Source organism: Haliaeetus leucocephalus, unplaced genomic scaffold (assembly GCF_000737465.1).
Source record: "Haliaeetus leucocephalus isolate CR32 unplaced genomic scaffold, Haliaeetus_leucocephalus-4.0 Scaffold206, whole genome shotgun sequence".
NCBI lineage: Eukaryota > Metazoa > Chordata > Aves > Accipitriformes > Accipitridae > Haliaeetus > Haliaeetus leucocephalus.
This window is the reverse complement of record NW_010972642.1, coordinates 11,031,853-11,059,054: the sequence shown is the minus strand read 5'-3', so window position 1 is coordinate 11,059,054 and position 27,202 is coordinate 11,031,853. Positions and strand designations below refer to the sequence as shown.

Genomic DNA, 27,202 nt, shown 5'->3' with positions numbered 1-27,202 from the left:
GCTTTTGGTCAGCAAACAGGGCTGGCTCAGGGTCCGTGTTTCGGTTCCGTGCTTGCTAGAAACTGCCTTGTCTGTTACCCACATTAACCGCTTGTGAAAGCGGTTATTCCACGGTGGCTGCACTGTGCCATGTTCAAACAGCTGACCTCCATGGAGGAAGTCAAGGATGGACTCGTGTATTTGTCTTATGTACTTTTACAAGAGTGTACCTGTTTTCTCTCCCTCTCCTGAGAGCATTGTAAGGCAGTATATTTTATCGTCACACTACAACTAAGCATCATAAAGCTGGCAATGCCTACAGTGAGTTTCAGGAGGAAGAAATGGATTGGGACTACTTGAGAGAATAGTACCTGTTATGCTGCAAAACATTGTGCATGGGATCAGTAAAATAAAGTATATAATCACAGTGTTCATTTGATTAAATGTGATTAGTGGTATAGTGGTATTAGCTCTGTGCATTAATTCTTGCAATTGTTCTTTCCAGATCAGCAGCTTCAAGATTTATCAAGTCAGTATGTCAGTGCTGGAAAAGTTGTGTCAAGGAATTTAGCAAACAGATCAGGGAGAAGGGGATGAGTACAGCAGTTTATCACCTTTGGAAGGTGTCGTTAGACTGACAACAGTCCATAACAGATAGGTGAGCTATTCCTGCAAGATCTACCATGGGTTACTGAGTTCAAGGCGTCCTCTAAAGGGTTACAAATGTAGTTACAGTTGAGCGGTGTACTGTATTGCCATCCAGCACTTTATACTGTGTATGCTCATTTTTATTTTAAACTGGTCCCTGGTGGTTTAACTGGAGGGGATTTCCCCCCCCCCCCAGCCTTTTTAATGTGCATTGTGAGTAGGTTGCAGCAGCACTGCATGGATGATCCCAAATGAAATCAGAATGATCAAGTGGGATAGCTAATTTAAGGACGAAGTCTTTGTGTATGTCCTTGAAAAATATCCTGCAGCAATTTTCTGTGATTCCCTTTAATATTTGGTTCTGAAGGCTATTAATCCAGTCTTGACATTTCAGAAAAGTACTCAAGCAGTAATCAACCTTTTCACGGCAAAACGCATTCATGGTTGGAAAAGTTTATATACAGATCTTCTCTATAACCCAAGAACACTTTTGTGAGAGAGGAGGAATTATAGTCAAGTTATGCAAATGATATTAATGTATGATTTTTTGCAAGTATTTTGTTCAAATATCTGGTGAATTCTTAGCTTTTTCTCCTTTGTGTTTGAACCCAGCTATTACTACTTGAATTCTGCAAACTGGAGCAGTTAAAGTTTTATTGCAGGTGGCCCATAAACAGAGTACTCCTGCAGCGGGTTGTGAATAGAGATGGCGATTGTGTGATGAAGCAATTTGTCACTGACTGCTAAAAGGCCAGAAGTTAAATGAATGGCTGACAATGTAAGCGTAACTACTGGACATGTTACTTAGCAAATTCTTGTAGTTGATATCAGGTCCGCATTTGCCTTACGTAAAGGGAACCCCTCTTCATCTCCCCTAAGTGTCACTCATTTCTGATAGGAGAGAGAGAACCTGGTCCTTGAAACAGAACAGATCTGCTAGCGAGCCTAATATTGAGAAATAATAAAACCAGAGGAAATGAAGTGGTACTAAAGGAAAGCAGAAGACCTAAAGTTATGCAAAATTTTTCCCTGCATTGTTCCTTGTTACCCTCTTTGGTTTGCTTACTTTGTGAGACCGTTAGCTGATATGCGTTGTAGCCTTGCATAGTAAGAGGGAGCCACTTTCTGTCTCGCTGGAGTGCTGCTGTGAGAGAAGCTTGTGTTGTCCTGCTTGTTTCCAGGGAATGGAGGTTCACAGGCAATCTTACTATTTGTGCTGACTTGCTCATGGAGGTTTTTCACGTACCGAGAGGTTTTGTCTTAGCCCTTGAATTCTGGGCAGTTGTTTCCAGAAATACTGTGTCTGAGGTTTGCTTATTGCCATCTTACTACTTGTGGTAATCTGGTGGGTTTCATTTTTTGTTTTTCTCTCTCCCTCTTTATTTAGATGAGAGATCCTTGGAACAGCAAAATTTTTCCTTTTTCTCAATGGACTCAAATGTGCACCAAAGCATATCAGGCAGCAGGACGCAAATGGCCTTAGCAAAAAGTACTTTGGAGTTCCAAGAAAATAATTTCCTTCAAACGGTTTTATCATCAGTTACCACTCCCTTTGATGTGACTTTATTTAACCAAGAAGAAATGGTCAGGATTTCAGAAGGGAAAAGTACGCCATTGGTAGATGTTTCTGTAACAAGCAATGAGGCGTTCTTAAGTGACGATGAATTTATTAGCTCATTTCCAAAGGCACCGTGGACTCCTCCGCTGAAGTCTTTTGCAGTTTTAACCGATCATCATTCAGTTAATACAGTAGAGCCACCAAGAGAAATGTTAGAAACTGTCTTGCTAACACCTTCATTATCTGTCCTTTTTTCACCATATGATATCTCAGAAACAGCACAGCAAAAGACTCCGTTGAGTGCTGTCCCTGAACGCAGTAACACTCTTACAGAATTGAAGCCTTTTGTACCAGATAGTGAAATGCTAACAGCAAGCAGAGACTTGCCGTTGTACCCTCCAAATACAGCTATTTATTTCACTTCCATTCCTTTAGAGGCGGGAGTTGCAGTGCAGGAAAACATAAATGCAAGTTTAACAGCTCTGCCTTTTGGGGCTGCATCAGAAGGGTCGCCTCTTCATCTCAAGCTGCTGGATAAAAATAGCCCTGTGACCCCAGATGCCACAGCACAAAGTGCAGACCCGTATGGTGACATTTACGCTGATGTGAATACCAGGGCAGCAGAAACTCTCAGTCTACGGACCTACCCCAATCCGAGCGTTCCCTGGGCCACCCCGGCTTCAGCCGCCAGTGCTGAGCCTGCTTTGTTTCCTATTAGTCTTCCACCTGCGTCCTTGCTTCACTCAGCTGCCATTTCCACAGACTCTAATACAGTTCTTAATGCCAGCCTGTTTACACATGAATTCTCCAGTATAACACCAAATTTGCCTGCCAGTTCAGAAATACCGAGTCAATCAGAGCTTGTCAGTAAGCTCATGAGTCCAGTGCCTTTCACGAGATCATACAGTTCTTGTCTGTATTGTGACTCAGTTTCACTTCTGCCAGAGGCAGGCTTTTCCCCAGAACATGATGTGGGCTCAGGCGATTACATTGAAACTTTGTCCATCACAGCGTCTGAAGGACAAGGCATAACTCCGTTTGCAACTGTAATTGCTGACGGGTATGAATTAGAGGAGCCTACACCTGAGATTTTTGATACTACTTTTCCATCAAGACCAGTTGTTTCATTTTCTTCAAGATTTGCAGAAATGCCGGATTCAAGCGTGTTTTTATTGAGCACTGCGGACACTGACCTTAATGACAGAAGACCTATAACAATTTCTTCTTACCATCAGCTCCCTGGAGGAACATCACTGAACATCTCTGTTGCCCAGTTTTCTCTCCCTGTTCTGGAAACGGTTTCGTTGACACCAAGCACTCATGTAGAACCTCCTGATGCCACCACCGTTCTGTTTGACTCTACCTTCATCCCGAGTGAGCCGGTAGCATCGTTTGCAGTCAGTCATACAACTTTGCTGGAGTTGCCAGAATTAATGCCATCAGAATCTGTGGTTTTGCTTGACAAGACTTCTACAAGGGAGGAACCGTCTTTAAATAGTTCAGATTTTCCATCCAATCTTTTATCAACACCATTTCTTATTGAACCTAGCTACTTGTCTTTATCATTGGCCATGCTAAATTCTTACTCTGTCATGCAAAGTGATTTATCAGCACTCTTACCTCAAACCTTGTTGACTGGGACATCAGTACTTTCTGAGGATGTTTCCAGCTGGGACTTGGCTACCACTATCAGCTCTACCACTGACGCCGAGGTTTCTCAGTTCCCTCTTGGCCAAGCATCATACTTTTATTCAAATGCATCCTCTGTTCCAGGTGCACACGTTCCTGAAATAACGCTATCATCAGATTTTCCCTCCGAGTCATCTGTGTCTCTGGAAGCACCCTCCGTATCGCCAGCGGGCTCTGAAGTTGTGTTTACCTCAGCTGTTACAGGAGCTACCTCTCAGTTGGAGCCTTCACTCTCCACCTCTCACTCCATGGTTCCTACCCTGGTGCTGCCTGCTTCCAACACCCAGTCTGTTACCAGCAGCATCTTGCTCAGCGAAACAAATCTGATCTCTTCGTTTACTACCTTTCCGGCAACTCCTGTCTTAAATGTATCTTCATCTCTGCTCTCAACCGCTCCGGCTTCTGATGAGGATATTGGTGCTACAGTTAACCCCACGCTGCTTCTAACGTCTCGCAGCGAGGGCAGTGCCCAGACAGCCCTTCCTCCCGCAGACCCCAGCAGCCTGACGTCGCGTGCCGACACCAGCAGCGCGATGCCCTTTCCTACCGCATCTCTCTCTGTGACTATGTCGTTTGCTCCCACGCAGTTTCCTCTGACTTCTGGCCCTCCCACTGGATACGAAGCTCCAGCAGGAAGCAGTGTAACTGCCGGTACTGATGCATCGGCTGCTTCCACCACTGTCCCCGCAACCACTGCCGCCAGTGCCACGGGCAGCCGCAGTGTCACTGCTGCAGGCAGCCTGGGGACGTTCTCCTCTGCCCCTCTGGCGACCACTGCTCCATCTGAACCTGTGGCCGTAACCTCGGCCGTGACCACTACCAGGCAACCCTACGTCTGCGACATCACGGTTCCTGATGCTTACTTAGTCACTGCGGGTAAGATACTCCGAACATCTTTATTTTGTTTTTCAGAAGCCACTGTAACGTGACCCCCTAGCTAAACTGCCGGTGTCGAATTAGCTAAGTGAACCTTTCAAAGAAATATGGTGTAAATTTAGACAAACGGCTGTAAAAGCATTGATTTATCATTTATTCTTGAAAATAATAGAACTCACTAGAAAAAATCTGTTGTGATAGTGAGTTTCATATATGTTACATTGCACAGAGAATGAAATTGTCTTCTAAAATTGCTGATGCGTATATGCAAGTATGCTGAATTAGAGGCTGCTTTATCATTTCATGGGTTGTAAGTGAATGTTACTGTCATGGTGCTGTTCTGCCAAACTATTAAATGTTCTGACTGAGTAAGTTTCTCCTTTCAGTTGTTGCTGCTGTTTGTAAAAAACCCTGCATGTGAGGTAATGTTGTAATATGAAAGAAGAGAGTTGTTCTAAAAAATGTTTGGGTTTTGTTACCATTTTTATGATTTTACCATACTAGCTTATGTTTATATTTTCCCTCCTCCCATACTTACTTCAGTTGGATTTGGTGTGTTTGTAACCAGAAAAAGTGACATGTTTCAAAATTAATTGTCTCAGCATCTGTATTTGCTTTTTTTGGTGTTTTCCTACCTCCTCCTAGCTTGTTAACAAAACAATACCAGCGAACTAATCCAGGGCAGCTGCAGAAGTGCTGCATGTTCTGTGGTAAGCAACCCATTTTGCCCTTAAGATTTATTTGTAGTATGTAAAGCAGAACAAGCATAATCTCATTCTCCAGATATGAAGGTGAGCTGGCTATGCTGGTGATGAGGAAGATTTTTTTTTTTTAATCTGTAATCTGAGTAGTTTTGTAGGCAAGTTACTGATGGAAAGTAAATGCAGGATGACAGCATGACACTTTTCAGTTGTTTCCTTGACCATAGTCACAGTCTCAGTATGACTGTAACAGACATGACATCCATAGGGATGTAGGGTTTTTAAAGTAGTTTCTTACTCGGTGAATATCCCTTTCAGAAATTAATGACATGTTTGTTTACTTTTTATCTAAGACAAAATAGATACATATTTTCTGCGGCTTTTTTCTGACCTCATTTGCATTCCGTGCGTTGCCTACAAAACTTTAACTGCGTTATGACAGCAGGCTTGTTGTGCACAGGTCAGACTGAATGTGCTATGACTTTCAGATCCAATTTGAATGCCTCAGTGGCTCTTTAGAAGATTCTTTTAGTAGAATGCTAAAGACAATAGATATGGAAAAACAAAACAAGAGAGAGAAAATAAACCTGGTGTCCCTTAAACTGTATGTACAGTCACTTTTTAGGATACAGTCACACCTTTACCTATTTCCTTGTCCATTCTTTTATCCATTTGATGCAGTTGATCTCATTGCCTGCTTTTTCATGCATTGCACAATTGAAAATGCAGCTTTGAACCAAAGCCCAAGAGATGAAGCTAAAATGTATTGACTGACTGACATTAATTTCCAGTGCTGGCCCAAAGAGCTGTTCTACAAAATGTCAGTGAATCCATCAGAGAAGTGCTCAGAGTTCAGTTCAGGCGATCAGTAGAGCTAGAGGTAAGTGTGTAAAAGTACTATTTGATCAATATACTGCAATAGTGGTTTTAGTTCACAGGCTAAAACAGTGATTTAAAAACAACCTATGTGGTACTTTCTCAGAGAGGTTTATTCTGCCTTAAATGTTAGTCATGTTTTGTTTGGGTTTTTTTAATGTGAATATGACATCAGCTTTTTTACTTTTAGAATGTCATAGTTTTCTAGGACAACCCTTTCTTGGTTTTGCCAGAGGTGAGCAAGCAATGTCCAGCCTCTACTGCTCACCTCCTTTGGCTGGTGAATTGAAACTGAGCTGAAAAGCTTTTACCTTTCAAAATACCTGTTAAAAAGTTTTGTTTCTTCTGCTAGCTGATTATATACTTAGCACCTTAAAGAAAACAAAACCTTCTGCACAGCCTTGTGCTATTTTGAGTGAGGCCATCAACACTTGCAGGGGAAGTGGTGGACTCCCAAATGCAGGATTTGGCAGATGAAAAAGGCGGGGAGAAAAAATCAGGCATGCAATGGTAAGATGTTATTTTTAAGCCTTCAAATAGGTGTGACTCCTGTTCTTCCCCCACTCACAGGGCTAGGGATTGCTGCTGTCTTGTTTTTTTGAAAGCTTCCTCTGCTTTGATGTTCAAGGAATCATCTTTGAACAATATTTCAGTGCTGTTTCCTAATCTTAAAGTGAGCGTCTGGTTGAGATGAGGTTTAAAGACCCTATGTCCCTCTTCTATCTCAAACCCTCTGTCTGAGAGGAAAAGACTGTAGAGGTAGTTTGGGGGGGTACCTTTGTTGTATAATCAGATACTTCAACACTGGGGACAAAATGAAATGTTTTAATGGAATTACTGGTGTAGGTGCAGGTTCAGCTGCACTTGCAATTTTTTCATGTCTGCATTTATCCAGTTGTGATAGCCCAGCACCACATTATCTTACTTTTTTGAGTCTATGATCTCATTTTCATCACGAAGTTAACTCAAGTAGCAGTTTGAATGTTGAACATAACTTGAGTTTCTCCATGCACTGAATCCCTTGGTGCCTCTAATTTCTGCTTGCCCATCTGTGTGGGGAAACGGTGTTTTGACAGCTCCTTCCATAATCACTGCACTCAATAATTAAACAACTCCTGTCTGATGTTGGAGAATATACCTCTCTACTACTCAGTCAAGATAGGAATGTTACGAGTTTCTGCCAAACTTCAGCCACAGTGAGCTGCCACTATAAATTATCTGTAGTTCAGGTCCTTTAGCAATACCTGCCTATAAGCTTTTTAGGTTTTTTTTGTAAATAAGAGATTTTTCTTCTGATTTGTGAATTATACCTTCAGATTGTGCAAACAGGCACAGTCAAGTAGAAGTCAAAAGTTCATGATAATAGAACTACACTAATTTTCAGTGACCTTATACGCCTCAATAATATGGAAGCACTTACTGCTGTTAGTATTAAGAGGGTAAGACAAAATCTGTTGTTAAATATTTGAAGGTTGACTGGAGCAAACATTTGATATCTTGCTTCTTTGTATTTTTGCCCTTTAAATTCCTTACTTTCATGCCCTCTACTGCCTTGTAAAGCTCTCAATAGGATGTTTTGGCCCTAAGGCTTCTCAGAAGCAACTGTTTTTATAAATAATGCAGTTAGTCTGGCTTCATTCTTTGCAAACTCTTTTTTATTGAAAGGAGAAAACATCTCTGTGGAATCAGTTATGCTTATTTTATGCTAGAATGCTGCTATCGTATGTGTTCTTTTTCTTGCCTTGGGTATGGGTTTTGCACTAAAAATAATCACTAGCAAATGTCTTCACCTCTAATAGCGGAATACTAACAAAACTTATTTTAAAAAAAGAGCTGTCTATAATATCAGTATGCTGAGTGGTGATGTGATGCAAAATTTTAAACAGAATTTGTCTATATCGCTAAAATTATTCAAACAGACCTGACTTTTGTTAGTTGAGAGTACCCAGGAACCATGAGTACATTTGCAAGTTATGGTAAAGCAGTGCATTTCTCTAAGCTGCTTTTTTACTGTGTCTCCTATTACAGCTCACAGATGTTGTTCCCATGCTGTGATGTAATGCACAGTAAATCAGGAGGCAGTCTTGTTAAATTTAACTTTGTAGTAATGTATGCTTTAAAAATAAAATCCATGGCAACGATGGATATAACTGCTGCTCAGCTTAACACTGAAACGAGGATTAAAACATTTTTTTCCCAACTTTTTCACTTGAAACCTTGGTCTCTGCTTCTTTATTATTTCAAATATTCTGAGTTGCTGAAGTGGAAAAAAAGAGGAGGCAAGCCTTGAATCCTGCCTAATGAAAAAAACTTTTGTCAATGTTTTCCAAGCAAAAGTCCTTACAGCAAAGTGAGAATAACCTAAAATTTTAAAGTTCTTTCCAGTTGGTCTCAATGTATTGCATCTGCAAAAGAATAACACCCTATTGTTTGAATAAGTGTAATTTTTGTCAACTTTCTCTAGTGTAGACCTTATGATACTTGGGTAAGATCTGTTATACAATATTCCCTTGACTTAGCTTTGTTGCACTGGGGTGTGAAATAAAATAGCGTTGGCAGTGACTTGCTGCCAGGACTCATGGTGCCATTAAGTTCATGCCAACAGGAAAAAGCTTTTTGCCAGCCGCCTTTGTGCTTGGAAATTTTATCATGCAGTATAATGTATACCTCAGCCACTTGGTTGCTCTATTTAATAAAGGGTTTGGGGCCTGTCGTTAGTGTATTGGTTTCTATAATCCAAAGTCAGTAAACCTCTGCCTTCAAAGTAAGGAGATAGTTCATTGTCAGGCAGTTAAATACTTCTTTCAAAGATGCCACCTTGTGGACTTTTGCTGGCTTCATCGCTGCTCACTGCTGCTGAAATTCTGGCTGGTACTGTTTAGGTGTGTAAAAATGGTGAGAGAATTGTTGCCTTAGGATCCTAATGTGCGTAGAAGCAGAAGCTTTGTTTCATTTTTAAGACCTGTGAGCTTACTACTGAGATGTGAGCCCATCTTCAGGAAGTTAAACGCTCTCTGCAGGCTCTTTACAGGGTGCTTAATAAGGTGGTGGTGAGGAAATGGGTTGTATATGCTTTCTGCCAGATGTTTACACAGCATAACAGAGTGGAGCGTAGGCAGGGATTAGACTGTAGTGAAGGCACATCTAATCAAATATTTTAGTGGACAATAATCAATAGCAAATGCTTAGGGAACATCATAAGGGACAGAGTAAGCATACAGTGATATTTTCCCCAAATACTCTTCTAGCCTCTAGTAAATCAAGGCTTGAAAACTTTCTGTACTAGAAGTGCGCTCTTTTGCAAGGGTAGCTTTGAATATCTCATTCAGTTCCAGGTTGTGTCCTGGAAACAGCAGAGTTGGATTAACCGTTGCACTTTGGAGAAGGGATAGCTTGACTTGAGGTGGTGTAAGGGTTCTCTGCCCCTACTGAAGGTTTCTGCTTTTGCTGTGGGAATGGCTCCAAAGTGCACATGGAGTCTTGAGTGCTTCTCTGGCTTTCTGGCCCAAAGTGTTAAGAAATTTGTACTTTTTTAATATAAGAAATTTGTGCTTGTTTACTTTAATAGGTGGCATTCTAAAATGTGGTGGTTTAGCTAGCTAATTTGTTAGCATCTGTCCTGGTAGTAGAGGTGAAACCTCCAAGAGAAGGTTGGAAGAACAGTTGGGTTTGTGAACTGTTAGTGCTGTGCCAGGAGGAGTGATTCTCATTCGTGAATCAAGAGTCATGAGCTGTGCTCATCTAGCCTAGACAACTTTGCAAACTTCTCTGTGAATTAACTTGTAGACAGCATCATGCTGGCATGGCTATATTATTTTTGTCATCTGAATCAGGTTGTAGAGAGCTAACTCTAGACAGCCCTGCAATATCTCAAGCAGAAATAGCTATTGTTTTGACCTTTAGTGGTTCTAATCTACGTACTTCAAAATTACACTTAAAAGTTGTGGGTTTTTAAAATTTCCATTCTTCTGGAGTTGCCATTGCTTGCTGTGAAGCAGAAAAAGGAAACAGTATTAGCTGTTAAGATGAAAAAGTTGATGCAAAATTCCAGTGAGGTGTTCAGGGGAGGCTGCTTTCATTGCATCTATGGGGCACTGCAACAGGTCAGAGATGGAGACAGCTGAGTTAGTTACCAGAGGCTTGCTTTCTTGTCTGAAACGCCTAACTCCAGTGCAGAAGTGTATGATGGCTACGCTAGGCCTCTCTTCCTCAGCATGTATTGCTTTAGAAATCACCAGCAAATTGTCACTGAGATTTGTAATTCTAATTCCTCTTTTTCTTGCCTTTTAAGTAGTCTCCTTTGCAAGTAACGGGCAACTTTCTTTTGGCATGTCTTACCCATTATAACTGCTGTTTCCATTTGACAAACTGAAGCTGCAGAGATCGTTCCGTCCTGAGATAAAAGGATAAAATTTCAGATAAGAGGAGCTGAAAAGAGGTGTGCATATTATTCATATCAAACAAATTTGAGTTGTATGGGTCTAAATCCATTTAAAATAAAAACTGCATGTCGCATATATTTGTGGACTAAGAAGGAAGAAAGGAATAATGAGCAGCATAGATTTTTTTTTTTTTTTTTTTATTTCTTCTGCTACTGAGGTGGTTTCTTCTGCCATAGATGATCTCTTTGAAATGCATTGTTTTTTAGAGGATAGGAAAGAGCTGCTTGCTGTCTCATCTAAACAGCAATTGCCATCACTTTACACTGTTGCAGAAATACCGGTGTGGAACGTGTGGCTCACCATTTAAGTAGCACTGTGCTTTTCTGTAAGACTGATCCTGAAGTTGAGGATATCTAACATACCTCTTCACCAGCACAAAGCCTGCAAGGTGCTAGCATCTCTTAATCTGAGAGGTGCACATTTATCAGAGCCTTTGGGTCTCTGGTTTAGATTATTTATTTATTTGTGATGCCATCATGTTGGATATCTCAAAATATTTTAGTGTGACTGCCTTAGGCAAATAAAACAAACTGGGGAGTAAACCAAAGAGACAAAAAACAATGTTGGGGAAACAGGTGTCCTTGATATTGAGACAGTTTCTCTGAAGAACAGAAGACATGGCAATATGTTTAAGTAACTAAAAGCCTTCAGTTTGTTTTTGCTTAGGTGACAGAGAAATGGTGGATAATAGTGTCTGCATGGAGACATTCACCTAGGTTTATATTTAACTTACAATCTCATTTCTTTTACACAATGACTAAGGCTCCTCAGGGTTTTTAAGAAGACTCAAAGTCAGGAGATGAATTGGGAGAGGAAAATTGTAATTGTGGTAACTGGTCTGAAATAAGCAGATAGAAGTGTTCTCTGGAAGAAAGCGTTCTTCAGGGTGAAAATTATGTCCATAAAACACAGGTTATGTGTATTTTGCTTCTTGACTATCACATGTGAATGGTATAGGATGTATTCGCTATGCAGTATATGACTGAAATGCAGAAGCCATGCAAGCAGTTCAATAAATCCGCAGCAATTTTGTATGGGTACTCTTATGTACTCCAGGGGAATGCAGGCGAGGGGGAGTGCTACTATGCTGGGATGTGATAAATCAAGAAGTGTTGAGTTTGGTGTGTTGTACTGAAGGGATTCTAGTAGGTGTGCCTAGCATGGGGGAGTTGCCTCTCTGATGCACTGGAGCAGAGGCTGCAAGGCGCAGCACTGGCAGAGTGTTTGTGCTTCTGCTCCCTCTTTGAAAAATAAAGATTGTATTTTTCTACCGCTTGATGATGTGGCTTTGAAATGTGTGAGACTATGTAGGTCTAAAGTGTTGCCAAATTTCACATTGAAGATTATTTTTTTTAAATTTCTTTTTTTTCTTTTTTTGTAGGTTTATAAAATTTCCCCTAAATTTGCTTTCTTGGTGACATCAGGTCCTTTCGTTTACACAGCAGTAGCTGTCATAAATGTGCTTGTGAACAGCAGCCTTCTTCGTGGTGAGGCTCCCATGATCCTCTCACTTCATCCTTCTTTCACTGTGCCAGATAACAGATTCCAGGTTCAGACAGGTGAGTTCTTCCTGACACAAAGAGGAGGAGATGTAGCTTTGTATTGATTCACACTTCTTCACTTGTGATCAAGTATGCAAGGTCAAGTCAAAACCCTGTGTTCTGTTGCTGTGAATCTTAATTCTTGGTCGTTAGTGAAATACTTGCCAGATCCATGGTTGAGAGATGATAAATTGTAAACAGTTAACCCCATAATTTCATGATTTTTTCAAGAAAATTTTTTTGGCATGTTGCAAAATACGTGTGCTCTTTCTTGCTTCAAAAGGTGAGAAAAGAAAAAAAATTGTGAAACATTTACTTATAAAATCACAGTGCAGCTACTTTATAATGCTCGAGTCAAGTTTCAAATTATGTTTACATTAAATGCTACTTTTTAGAATTGTTATAATGTAGGAGAATTGGTGAACAGGAGGATTGATTGCTCATGTATAATGTCACTGGGAGGATTGCTCATGTAGTATTCAGCTTTCCATGGCTGCTATATGGCAGCAGTTTATGTGAAGTCTATGACTACTAGTAATCTAAAGTAAAATATTACCCATGTAATAGATTTTGAGAGTCAGTGGTATCATTTAAAATCTTCTTCAGGCACTGTTTGCATAACAAAACCACCTGCCTGGTTGTTTGCCTGTGTAATGAGGTAGTGACAAGGATTGAGTATATAGGCAGTGAATGTCAAACATGGTGCTTTTGTTCAGGTATGTTTCATGTGTTGTTTCTGCTCTATTAATAACTGTATGGTAAGACGTCACTTCTTTAGTTGTACTGGTGTGCTGTCTTTTTCCAATGCTTAACATGGTTATATAGGCATACAACAGACATATTTTCTGTTCGTGAACCTTGTATAACATTGCTATTAGGGTCTGTAACCTAATCATAGCATTTCTTTGGGCAAGACTATATCAGGAAATCCGCAGATGTGCATGTAGTTAAGGTCTGTGTGCTCACATTGCTCTACGCTCACTCTCCTGTGCTCTCTCTTTCTCTCCTGTGAAAGACTTTAAGGTATATGTATCTAGATTTGAAAGATTGCTTGCTAATTAAGTGTTTTGAAAGTGTTAGACTGATACTTAATGGACCCAATATGTGGTCTTTTAGACAAGCTAACTACTATATTTCAGGCTACAAGAAAAAAGAGATCTGTTGCTTTTTTCCTTAAGATTTTCATTGATCTCTTGGGTACTAAGGATTTCAGTGTGGCTGATTTAGTGTTCAAGTTGTGTAAAATTGGCCACATATATGTAGTGAAGGTCTTTCAGTATGCAAGAGGAACCAGTGGGTATTCTGTCCCTAATATCTTTTGGTAATCTAATTACTGCTGCAGCAGATATTAATGAGTAGCGAATTTACTGCACCAACACAAAATGTATTTCTACTGTATTTTTACTCAGTGTTTCACTGAATGTGTCCTGAATTCCATGAGAAAGTGATAGCCCTGTGGATCCTCTTGCTCGTTTTGTTCTCTCTTGTGGAAGTACTTGTCTGTAGCAATAACGTGTACTCTTTGCCTTCAGTCCTTCAGTTTGTGCCTCGGAACGTGGATGTTGGGTTCTGCAACTTTAGCCGGCGCATTGAGAAAGGGCTGACAATGGCATTCATGGAGGTGAGCAAACACCAGGAGTTCTACAACTTCACTGTGCAGGTAAGAAGATTAGTATATTTTATGTCTGTCCCTTTTTCTCCTCACCTTTGGTTGTCCTGTGTTTCATACAGCCTGTAAAATGAGTTAGGTGTTCACTGGCTACCACTTGCCGTCTAGATCATGTAGAACTATGAGGCCTTGTCATGAAGTCAGTTCCCCCCCCCTACAAAATAATATGGCATTACATATCCCTCTGGTTTCAGGCTTTTTGAAAAAATGATCCAAGATGATGATTTATATCCAAAAGCATATTGATTATAATAGTGTTGATAGTTTTTCATGTAAAGGCTGCCCCAACCCATATCAAAGTCATTCCCATCAGATTTTACTATTACAGAGTAAGGTGTGTTTAGAATGTTTCTGTTGTAAAACAACTTCAGGTCTCATTGCCACTCAGGGGATCCTGGTATAGAGAATATAGGAGTTATATGCACACTGCCATTATGTGAGCAAACAGGCTAGTTGCTCCTGAGGTCTAGAAATACTTACAGCACTATATGATGTCCGTGGCAGCTGCTACTGGAACTTCACATATGAAATGTATTGCGTATGTGCTGGGTACTGAATCACACAGCAGAGCTTCAAACTCCCTGGAAAGTCAGTAATTCAACTTAATGAGACCAACTGTTCTTCTGTCTGAATTCTTAAATTTAATCTAGCTTTATTGTAACACCAAAATTAGTAAAAACTTTATCGTGTTTTTTAACTGGCACCATAAATGCCCATCTGTGGTACCCTAAAATAAAATCGTAGCAGGAAAAATGGCATAAACTTTATAGTACCTAAAGTACTATATAGTACAGTTCTGAGCACTGTCCTGTATGTACAACTGAATGACACAATGTCACTAGATAGACTGAAGACAGAACACACAAAACTATTTCTTAGACTACCAGCTCAGTGAACTTTTAAATACTTCCTTACAGTCTGGAAGAGGTTTGTCTACATGAACACAGTTGCTGTGTACATTGGTGCCACAATAAGTCTTCTAACCAGTGCTAGGGTCTGAGTGTGCAGAAGGTTTTGACAAAGAGAACATCCATTTTCAGAACGTTTCTTTATCATGGTCACTTCCTGTCTGTTCCACACAGTTTGGTATTCATCTAAGATTCCTTTATTGGAAGATTTATTTTGCTGTCTATCTAGGTGGGTTTTTTTCATGATTTTCTGGACTGTAGCTTTCAGATCATACTGAATTATTATTGACCTTAAAGGATAACTCTTAGAAAAGGAATTCCCATGTAACTTTGCCTTTTCTGAGACTCAGCAGGCTGAATCAGTCTGGAATAGAAGTTCCTCTGTTTTTATGTGAATTCCCACCCTTCATTTTAGGAAAAAAAATTGTGTCAAGGAAGGAATGGAAATGCCAATGATTTGATTTTGCTGACTCTTCTTCAATTTTGTCTTTTCAGATACTGAATATAACTCTGAGTAGGCCTGGGGTAGCATTTCGACAAGGCCCCGTGAGCATTGTTTTTGCCATCCGAGATAGATATGGTTTTCTAAATGGGTCTGAAGTCAGTGAGCAGCTAAGAAACTTGTCTGTGGTGGAATTCAGCTTCTATCTGGGCTTTCCTGTGCAGCAAATTGCTGAACGTGAGTACTTGCTGTTTGCCAAGACCGCAAAACACTTTTTTTAGTATTTTTTCTTCTCTACAATTTTAAGGTAATTTTGTGCATAAGTGATAATGCAGCTTCAAGTACCTAATTTGTATCATGAATTCTGCAGAGCAAATCCATGCCCCTCTCTGCTCACATACTGCATATCAGTGTTACAGCAACTTGTTGCTTTTGTCATCATCCTTTCCTTTTGTGCTGGGCCAGTTGTGTTTAACCTGGCTTTGCTAGTCCATGTGTCTTAGTCCAGATTAAAAAAAAAAAAAAAAAAAGTCACTTCGGTCAATATTGCGCTGAAGTGCCATCCAGGGTTTGTCTCTGTGGTCATGCTACAGGGGCCTTTGCTGCTTCTCAGCAGAGTTTACTACCTTGGGCTTTGCATCACACTTAACTGTGGCTCTGGCTTCTAGAAAGCCTGGGACACGGGCAACATAAGCTTGTATTTGCCCATATAGTCTGTCTGGGTTATCTGTTAGTCAGCAGCAGTGCATTTTTGAGTAGTCTATTATCTTTTAAGTATATCTCTCACTTCTTATGTACAACTTGCATTGCAAGTTATTCCAGTCCATGGCCATCCTAAACTTAGATTGATGGGAACTGCCTGCATAGCAGAGTTTGCTTGACACTCAGCCGCGACAACTTATGTTTGGTTAGATTTTTCAGATGACCTCAGTCTCATAAATAAGCCAAGTTTCTAAACTCAACACTTATCCTTGTACACTAATGGATTGTTCATGACAGAAGTGACTCATGAACATAAGCAAGATGATGAGAGAACAGTATTTGCCTTTCCCCCCTGGTGGGTGTTACTGTTAACTCAGTCCATTAATTCCTCATTTCTCCTATCTCAGATTTTTAGTTTTCAGACTTATTTTTGTGAGCTATATAGGTGCATAACATCTGACACAGTGATTCTTGCTATATAGTTAAATGTCTAGTGCAAAATCAGGCCTAATCGTAGCTGCTGTTCATTATGCAGCTGTGTAGTAGTATGCCAATAAAGATACTGTAAAGAGAGTGATTTTCAACAGAAGTTGTTCTCTGTAGCGCCTTTAAATGTATGTAAGATGATTGCACAGGATACTTTCCCAGTGACTAGAGGTAGTTTAAACGTACTAATTTTCTGAAACTTTTTGTTTTCATTTTTCAGCATTTTTGAACCCTCTGCTCCCATAATAAATTTTAAAAAAGTACGAGGTTGCTGACTCATTTCCTTTAAACATTTCTGCTCTCATTCAGTCTCACATAGACTGTACCTGTGCGATGGTAGCTGTATTTAATTGAGCCAGGACCAAAAGCCTTGAGAATCCCTGTCCATGGGTGACTGGCATTTCTTTTGTTCCTTGTGAGGCCATAGAACTTCTCAGGTTGTGGGCTGTGGTCTTTATCTCTCACTGAATTCAAATTAAATGTTGCTCTTGCCTTGATTGCTTGAAAGATGTTTCTCTTTACTCTGTCATCTCTCATGTACCTTTGCCCTAGAGTTTATTTAATTTTTAGTCTCTTGGGTAATATTTTTTGGTGTTGTGGGGCTTTTTTTTTCCTGTAATGTATGCACATCTGGTCCTACATTTTTTTTAGTTTTGTCCACATATTCTGGAGTGATATTTGTAGTGAATTTGCACATTGCCCCTTGCTGAGAATCCATGTTCTGGATTGTGTGATGGAGCTACAGTGCAATTAAATGGTAACAGAATTTCTAGCAAAGCCCCTGCATCCTGAAAGACAGGCTGGTCATGGGGGAAAAACATTCCTATTAAACATGCACGTACACTGTTCTCCTTATGTTTCTTTCCTGATGGTACTTAGGAAATTTGAAGGTAATTTCTTTAGTGCTTATAGCAGGAGCTCTGCCTGTGTTACCTGCATGCTTATAGTGCCTGACCAGTGGGGCTGATTCCTGGCTGATGCCAGTGGAGCTCTGGTAGCTCACATGTTAATGAGAAAGACGTGCAAAGTAGAATGAGTGAAGAGGTCAGGCAGTGTCTTTTTGGAAAACAGTTCTGTCCCCTTCAGATTACTCCTCCTTTCCTTACTACTCTGAGGATTTGCAATGAAGTGATGTAGATGTTGGCTGTTGTGGCTTGGCACATTTGGCCTCTGTTAGTACAGCGGCATGCCTGAGCCAGTGGGTGAGTTAGTTCTGTAACTTTGTTTCTGAAGCTTTAGGAATTGTTTGTTTATTCCTGCTGGCGATTTTTAACAAGTATGCTAACAGCGTGGTAATTTCATTCCTGCAAATTCAGCACAGGCCTCCAGACTTCAAACACAAAATTATTCTTCCTCCCCTCAAATCCACCAAATCTTCCAAACAATACCAAACCTCAAATCCTCAGGCAGACCCTTAGTGTAGGAAGGCAGTTACTCATCAGTGGTGACTAAGTCCATCATGATACATCATGATACACACTCTATTCCCAGGTTCTCCTACTTGGAGCTCTTGAAAAATGCTGTTTCTTTGGTGTACATCCCCAGTAGTGGAGATGATGACAGCTGAGCAAGCTATGTATACACCCTTGCTGTCAAAGACCCCACCTAACTGCTGCCATAGTTTATTGAATGAATGTTGGCAACAGAGCATTGCATTTGCCTCAGATTTTAGCCAGAGCTTCTTGTTGTTGGTGTCTCTTGGTTTGTTTGATAGAGAAATTTTGAAGATGACCTTCAAATTTGTCTAGACTGAATTTTCAAAACATTTAATGTTGTATTAAAATAAATAAAATAAAATACATGTAGTAAATCAAATGAAAAGAAATATATTAAATTTCAATTTAGTAATTAAGAATTTTTGGGAACAGTGAGATCTTCCCAAAGTTTGTAGTGTAGAAAACACGAAGATTTGGTGGATATGATGCCCTAAATTAAGGAGCATCTTGTCAGCATTTGACTTGCTTGTTGCTAGAGGAACTCAAATTTACTATAGATTGAGCCCACTGCAGGACAGCTCATTTTGATTTGAACTTGTCTAGTTTGGTCTCAATTGCACTTTGGTGGTTTTGTAGCCACTGTTGGAGTACCAGACATGATGCCAGTTGCTAAGTCAGCAAAGTGGGAACACAGTTTCTCAGCTTGTTGGAGCTATGGGTCCGCCAGTCAGCAAGCACAATAATGAATGTAGTTCATACGCTTCTATAAGTGAGGCACCCACACTCAGTTCTTTTTTTAGCTGTTTCTACAGGTTTTTTGCACTGTTCCTGTGACCGTATTTTGAGCCAAAGGATTTTAGATCTTCAGTGTTCAGAGCCAGAAATCATGTCCAGAGGCTCAGCAGCATTGGGAGATCCTTCTTGAGACATCTTACTCAGCAGTCTGTTGAGGACGACCAACAGCCACATCCTCAAAATTACTTTGGCAGGAAGATGCCTAAACTTTTTTTGTTTTCTAGGCCCTGAACTCTCTGCATTCATGTTCTCCCTTGGTCTACAGAGCAGTTGTAGCAGGGAAGGTGTTGTGAAGATCTTTCTTAGATAGGTAGCTGCTTTGCTCTGTGCAAATTAATATGCAACCCTCTGCTTTTCAGTGTGAATTTTTGGGGGAATTTTGGATATTTACATACTGACATATATATAATTCATGTATGTTATTGTTTATATGTAAATATGAAATGTTCCATGCCGTACTGTTCTATGCCATTTGTGCCTTAGATATCAGGCATACTAACAGTTAATACTCTTGGTGGTGACTTTTTCTTTTTCCCCTTGAGGGCTCTCTATATAATTTTGTAAGTTTTATAGTCTGCATCTGAAGAAAAAGAAATGATTTGTAGGTGAGCTGAGCTGTCAGGGGGTTGAAGTTGATTCATACTAAGGAAAAGCTATTTGTGTAGTATCACTGTATCTCAATACTGTTAAGTGAAGTGAGACCTTGCCGTCGATATCCCAAATATAAGCCTTGTTTGAAGGAATGTATTTGCTCCCTGCCACTTGTTCACTTCACATTGCCTTTCACACACAGTCCTTTTACTGTTTTGTATGGGGTTTTTTTTTTTTCACATAACTAATATGTACTATTTGTACTTTTAACTGCAGTACATCATTAATAACAGGAGTTTTTTGTCAGCCTTTTTCCACTCATTTAAGCGTCAGGGTCAGTAGTGAAAGTTGTTAATTTGACAGAATGGACTGTTCTGTGCAGGAACAGGGACGTTGGAGTGGCCAAGCTTGGAAACTTCCAGACTTTTTTCTTTCCCCCCCAGACTTCTAGGTGACTTCAGCAACATGCTTATATTCAGATGCTCAGTTTATACCTTCCTGCATGTTTATTTTGCGTTGTCCATCTTACATCTCGCATTTTAGATTGTAAACTGGTTAGATGGTCATGAACTACATGTCAGCAGAAAGAAAACCAACTCTAGTCATGTTTTTTGGGTGGTAGTTCATTAAACACAATAAGAATGAATATATTTGGTATCTCTTTATGACTGGAAGATTCCTCTGAGGACAGGCAAAGGCTAGCTGTGGACTACATGAGGAATATTGGCCTTCATGAACTTACCCCCTGAATAAATCTTTGTTTTTATTATTACTTTACATAGAAAGAGTTGTCTTGGGACTTGCTATTTTTTCAGTGCCAAAAGTAGCACTTTGATGGGTGGCATCTATTTTAGATATCTTGGAGATGTTGCAAGGCCAATAGGATAATATAAAATTGTACAATACAGTCCAAAGTCTGCAGAAATACTTGGCAGGTTTTTTTTCTGGGTGGATTTTGGATCAGACTTTTAACAGATACAGTATGTTACTATTGCCCACACCCCAATATTTGCATGGAATCTTATCTTTCAGTTGATGCCTTCTCATTCCAAATAGTGCATTCTGCCCATGCTTTCTATTACTCGTTCCTCCATTTATCAGAAATAAGAACAATCAATAAGGTACTGGTTCTATCCTGCATGGTTCCACATATCTCTGTATGAGAGGGTCAGAGAGATCCTTGTTGGAGCATCTGGCGAAGGCCACGTTGTCCGAGTGGTGTGCTCCAGACTGCTGTCAAGAGGTTTCTGGGTGACTAGGTGACCCTTTGCCTTTTCAGTCAACATTGAATGAATGCTGTTACGTGATATGTTTCTTCAGGGCTGCATGTTAGAATCTTCTAATGATGCTAGCGTCTACTTCATTAATGCATCTAGTCATTAGCAGACCAGCTGCAATCTAACTAATAATTGCATTTTGTCTATCCAGCTTCCCCCTTAGAATAACAATCAGTCTGTGCTGCTTTTAATCGTTAGTTCCAGGGGGCATTAGGAATCTTGCAAATATGATCTTGCTGCAATGCTGAGACTCCAACTGAGCTCAGGATCTGGCCACTGGTGAGACACTTGAGTGACCTGTGGAACAAGAGTTGGAGCCTGGACTTTGACTTCTGAGCATGATCTCAGTTGCAGAAACATCCATCATTTCATGAATTCTTCGTCAGAACCTAACCTTAGTTGCCAATGATAACGGCACATCTTCCTTTTCAATTTCAAGATTTTCTGCTCAAGTTGTTTTATTTTTAAATTTCATTAATTCCGTGAAAAGTTTAAGTGAATAGTCATCCAGCAATTTGCATGAATTAAATCATTTTCAAGTGCTGATTAGAAAAGTGTGAAGAGCACTTTAAGTATTGAGGCAAAACACGATTTTGGTTTAAAAGAAGAAAAAACTCCCAACTGCTAGCAGTTCAAAGCTTTATGGTCATTGGAAGGTTTTTGATTTTCTTATCTTGCTCTTTCCATGCTTTGGAGAAACAACAGATGCAGTTTAGTTTATGCTTTTTTGTTCAGGTTGTATTTCTAAATTGAAGCAAACAACTGCTTGACCAGAGTAAATAGAACTCCAATCTAAAAGCTACAATCAGAAGAATTGTGCAGCAGGATGCTAAAAATAAATGTGTTTGTTTAAATGGACTGTGAGGTGTTTCTTGTGTGTCCGAGAGTTTGGGAAATTTGATGCATCCTGGTCAGTGTACAAAGGGCCGATGTTTCCTGTTCAGAATAAAGGACCATATTCTGATACTCTTCTGAATAGTAGATCACAAAGTACCTCCCCGGTGGTTCTTTTTGAAGCTAGTGATGCTATTATTGAAATAAAGGTGGAATAACCAAATTTTCATTTTCCATAGGACTATTTATAAATCTATGAAAATAAAAGGTACAATGTAACTAGTGTTTCTTTTGCTCTTGCCTTAACAAAAAAATCGTAGTTTTTTAAAGGGCAAAAGAATCAGTTTTTAGGTACGCTGACAGAGGTCAGCTACTCTACAAATTATTGCATAATTAAATTACAAAAATAGTAACTTTCTGTTTCTCTGAAACATACAATACTGGCAAACTATGCTACAACTGAAGACATCTTTACTCTAAATTGATCTAGCGTGGCCCAGGTCATTTAATTGTCATGTGCCACATTCTTTCTATCCATGAAATGGTTTAAAAATTAACCTTTGTATAATGCTTAGCAAACTGCATCTGGATTAAATATTTTGAGAAAGTTAAGACCATTCCTTTTACTTATTGCCACAGTGAAGCTTAAGACTTCCCTTGAGGAAACTGTTGGCCCAGCCCCCATCTTCACTTGTCTCCCAACATGTCTTTACTGCTCTCCAGTGGAAACCTTGGGAAAAATCTTATCCCTACTGAAGTCAGTAGAAATAGACTTTATTTACTTCACTGGGGCAAAGATTTCACTCTGGAGCAGAGCTTTTCTGGAAAAATTGAGAAATTAAGAAAGCTTGGAGCCACCAAGCCAAACATAAAAGCCATGAGATTTGTCTACAGCAATGTTTCTACATACATTTATTTGTGATTTTTGTAAAAAAATAAATTATCAAGAAGGTGTTTTTTAAATCCTACCCCCTGCACAAGTCTGGAACACAAATCAGGTATATTTAGTTTTCTGCTCTACATTTAGTGTTTCCATGTAGTTTCTGCCTCAGAGAAGGTCTTATTTTCATTCTGAGACACTCATGGGTTGCCTCATTGCCCTTTGAGCAGAAGTGTGATCCTGCAGCTAGCTCAGTAAGAGCCACAATTCAGACAGTGAGCTTTTAAATTTCTAGAAGCAATGACCTCGGTACAGCAGCTTGAAATCTTCCAGGTAATAAATCTCACTGCTTCAGTTAGCTTCTTTTTGTTCAGAGATAAACTGGGGAGTGTATGTTCGGAGCACTTTCCTTACCGTTGTGTCTGCATAGCCTCAGGAGTAGTAATACATCTGTGTAAATAAAATGTTTACTGACAGTATAAATTATGAAGTGGCTTCTTTTTTTATGTATGTTGTTGAGAATACTGTTCTTATGGATGTTTTTCCTCCATTCTGTTTTTCCCTCAGCCTTTCATTATCCTAAGCTTAATGTGTCTCAGTTGATGAAATCTTCCTGGGTGAGAACAGGTATGTACAGTCTCTGTGAGTAAGAGTGCAATTATTTTTTTAGAAGGATAACTAGCCTACATAAATATCGGTAGCTTAGGGGTGCTGCATTTTTATGAGGTAATAACGTGCCTTGAGCTGAATAAATTCTAAAACCAAAGGCCTAGTGACCTGGAATATCTGGGAAATGTAATTCCTGTGTTTAGAATGAACTACTGCAGTTCCTTGATAATGCATACAAAGTAGTTTTTGTCTATAAAGCAGTTCACTCTTAGTGAGACAACTTACAGTGTGAGGCATAAAGTGTCTACTCTGCATGCTGTCAATATACCACATTGATTTTTAGGGTTTTATTTTAAATGAAAACGAAAATTTTATTTGTGTGGCACTTCCTACCAAAACATGCCAGGAATAAAACAATGAAAATAGATACATTCCGAGTATATGAGTTTCATCACATTTCATTGATCTCTTCTAATTTATTCACAGCAGATCCCTCCCACCCAAGTCTTCTGGGTGTTTTATTCTATAATTTACAGATACGCTTGAGCTGTCACATTTAGATTGCTCAAAGGCTGTTGAGGGTTGCCTGCATGCTGTAGGTCCTTCCTGCTTCTTTTAAGCAGAAAGCCTGGGTGGTGACCAGGCTGTGCCTACCAAACTTGCTGTTAGGGTACAGATGCCCCACTGGATACACTTTTGTCTTCCCACAAAGTTCCCTTAGATCCCACAGTAAGAAGAGGGTTTTTCCAGCTCAGAAATCATGTCCCTTTGGGTTTTTCTAAACTTCCTGACTGCAAGATTTTGAAAGCCAATTGCAGCACCTTTTTTGCTGTGGAGGAATTTTTTGTAATCCTAGTTCTTGCAGGCAGCCTGGGAAGAGCTAGTATACTTTGGATGGGTCAATTCTTTCAGTGTGCATATTGTATTGTAAGGGTAATGAATCATGACGGAGGAAAATGATAGAATTTATGCACGTAAAGGTTTTTAATATTAGATTACCCAGATAAATGTTGGGATATGCAGTGTTCCCTATAGCTGTCCCTCTCAGTTGTAGAATAGAGTTCATGCTATTAAGCATAATTCATTGATACTGAAATTCAATACACAAGCAAGAACTGTCTTCTACTTGCTGCATATAATAGCCTTAGGCCACTGTCTGTCTATTTTGCTATTTAATTCTGAGATACTTAGTCTATGATTGAATTAGAAGACAGATGCTGTTGATCTCTGTGAGAAATGATGAAAATGTTTCCTTTTTCTGACATCTGCGGTGAAAATTTAGATGGAAAAAGTGCTTTTAATATTTTTGTTTTAAAAATTAAAAAAATAAAATTGTATTTAATGGATTTTATCTAATTGGATGGCTTTTTATTAAGCACCATGCTTAAAAAAATAAACATGAGAACACTGAAAACGGGACTTTTAAAAAATATAAACCATTTTAGTGGAGAGATGGAGGAATGAAAACTGAATTCTTTTACTGCAGTCATCAGTGAGTTGGTTTACTATCCTTTAGGGTTGTTTAATTAGGTCATTTGAATGACTATCGCTCCATTCACTCCACTTTTCTTTTACTGGATGCTATCTTGTTAGTGAAAGTCCACACTTTTTTCATGTTTCCTATGTGTTGTTCCTCAGGGATTCCTCTTGGCATTAGCTGCCCCAGTGACCTGGAGTACCTGGGGTTGGAAAGTGAAGTGGGCAGGGCTACTGACCAGTTTTTTTTGTGCTATGATTGGCATACTTGTTGGCAATCTTTGTTATCTAGGGCAGGTGTACTTGGAATACACAGCTTCATTCATGTGCTGCTGTTCTCCTGCTTTTTCTCCTTGATTGTGAGCCCTTGCCCTGCCCACTTCCACCTCTGTATCGCTTCTGAACACAACATTTTGACTGAAAGTAGTTGCAGCAGCCAATTTAGACCAAATCTTCTATTTTATTTGTTTTTAAACAATTCATTGAATGCTCAGAAGTTTATATTTTTTTAGAATTGAAACTGTTTTTTCAATATCTTGGGTCTGTCTAGCCTGGCTGAGGCTCCAAAAATGCCCTCTGCCCTAATTTTTTTTTTTTAAATTTAATTCTTTTAACCCTTTTCCCACCCAATGTCTTCCTTTCCAACATGTAGCCTCCAGCTGAACTGGGCAGTATTCCCATATGAATACAACCGGTCTTGAATTGTCTGTGAGCTGTCACAGGATGACTCAAAGCTGGTAACTGAAGTTGCAGGAAAGACAATGAAAAGTTTTACTAATTAATTTGTGTTCTTGGGTTACTTTCTCTGCAATGTAGTTCTCTTGGGTGTCGTCGACCAGCGAATTCAGGAGGAAGTGTTTCAAGCTGAGATGGAACGGAAACTAGCTCACCTGTTAAACGAGGCTTTGGTCAGAGGGCGGATATGGAGACGGGCCAGTTTTGCAGGCAGCAACATTGTGCAGGTATTAAGAGCTCAAAGTCAGAGGAAGAAATACAGGGTAATAAATTACTGAGTAAGTGAATATTGTCTAGATTTTGAGTTGAGAAAGATAACTCAAATGCACATATCACATTTGGCTAGTTGATGATGCTTGTGTTTTGTACCTAAAATATGGTTCTTTTGGATGGCTTGTTGTCTTTTAAGCTAAACATAACAAATGGAAACAACTGAGTATTTTAAGTGGCTACTAAAAAATTCGGATGACTTCTTAAAAACAATACTGAAACTTATTTTACCAACATCCTATTTTAAAAACTTGCTATCTTGTCTAACTTACATGAGGTGCCTAGCAGAAGGAGACAGGATGGTCATCTGAGTCATAGTAGTACTCTGCTGGAACAGCTACTTCACAGCTCTCTGTGGTGGTTTGGTGGTGGTGTAGAGATGTGAAATAGAATCATGTGCACCTTGATGCAGCAGTAGGGTAGCATATTCTACCCCTTAACTGCCTATTTGTCACAGTACTCCTGGTCACAGGAATGGCTTTCAAATAAGAATGATTAATCATGTCAAATTTTGTACAGATGGCAGCTTCTGCTATCTGGATTCCAGTGCTGCTTTATAGTTTTGTCACAGGTGGAATTATTCACATAATGTCCAAGAAGACTTGGATATTTAGTTTTAAGTTTTAATTTCTCACATGTGTTCTTTCTAGTCAGTTCAACAAACTGAAAGCTGAAATACTTTCTAATGGCTCATCATCTTAAAAATTACTTTTCCCAGCTAATTCATCGACAGTTGGTTTACCTTGCAGATGCCCTTCTAGTAGTTCAGACCTATTATCTTTATTTAATTTAATCCTACAGTTTTTGCTACCACTTAAATTTCCAGATGTTGGGATTTTCTTACTTTTGTTTTCCTGTCTCAGAAACATCTGTTTCAGTAATAGAGGTTTTACTTTATTTTAATTTTTTGCAGCTTTGAATTGCTGTAAATAGATGTGTGCTTCAGATCTTCTATTCCCAACACCTCTTATTGCACTTTGTTCTTTATGCCTCAGTCCTCCCTTTGCGTAAAAATTAAACAAATATTCCTTATGTTGCTAGCAAAGAAACCACAGCCTATAAAATGTGTATGTGTAGATTATGGTTTTATGGTTTTACATAATAAAGCTCAGGTAACTTATTTGTGCATGCACAAAATTACAAGCGGGTCCTTTTTAGCCAAACAATAGTATTTCAGAAAATGAAAATGTAGCATTTTTCTTAGGACTTTGTATTACTTACTGGGACATAAGATGAGGTCTGCAGCTTATGTTCCGAACAGCAGCGCTGCTCATTTATGCCACTTAATTAGCGCAAAGAGTCTGCAAACTGCTGTCTTTGGGCAGTGGAGCATTCTCTTAGTTACAGTCAACACATCATGCCATCCCACATGACACAGGGCTTCTCCAGGTCCTCGCAGCCCATGCTGTTAGATGGGGTTAACATCCTGTAATAAAGGAGATGCGTAAGAAGGAAGGCTGGAGGAGATACCTTGCTGCTAGGTGTCTGTGATAGGTGTCCTGCTTTCCTGCATGAGAACAGTAGGTACGTAGGTAGCTATGTACATAGCTTCTTGGTGGTTTGCTTTGGCAGGATGTTCAGGTGTATGGTAGGTGAGATAGCCTTAGAGGCCGTTGTGTGCAGCTGGAGTGATGCACCTGGTAGTGAGCTCCTGAGAGGAGGACGATTTCTTTCACGGATGCTCCCCTGTCAGTTGAAGATCTGGTCCGTAGCCATTTGCAATAAACTTTTTAGTTTTACTGCTGCTAATTCTATTCCTCATAGCCAGGTTTATAAGCTGTG

At 39.6% G+C, this 27,202-nt stretch overlaps 1 protein-coding gene across 1 annotated transcript in view; it reads left to right on the top strand.

Annotated features, from left to right (window-relative positions):
- The first annotated feature begins 2,055 nt into the window (after window positions 1–2,055).
- Window positions 2,056–27,202, top strand: part of KIAA1549 (KIAA1549 ortholog) — a 78,149-nt gene continuing 53,002 nt past the window's right edge. Inside the window, exons 1-7 of the mRNA XM_010566275.1 lie at window positions 2,056–4,750; window positions 6,243–6,331; window positions 12,151–12,328; window positions 13,843–13,970; window positions 15,383–15,566; window positions 22,898–22,957; window positions 25,232–25,377. Of these exons, the coding sequence (XP_010564577.1) occupies window positions 2,056–4,750; window positions 6,243–6,331; window positions 12,151–12,328; window positions 13,843–13,970; window positions 15,383–15,566; window positions 22,898–22,957; window positions 25,232–25,377 (3,480 nt within the window). The remainder of the gene's footprint in view (window positions 4,751–6,242; window positions 6,332–12,150; window positions 12,329–13,842; window positions 13,971–15,382; window positions 15,567–22,897; window positions 22,958–25,231; window positions 25,378–27,202) is intronic.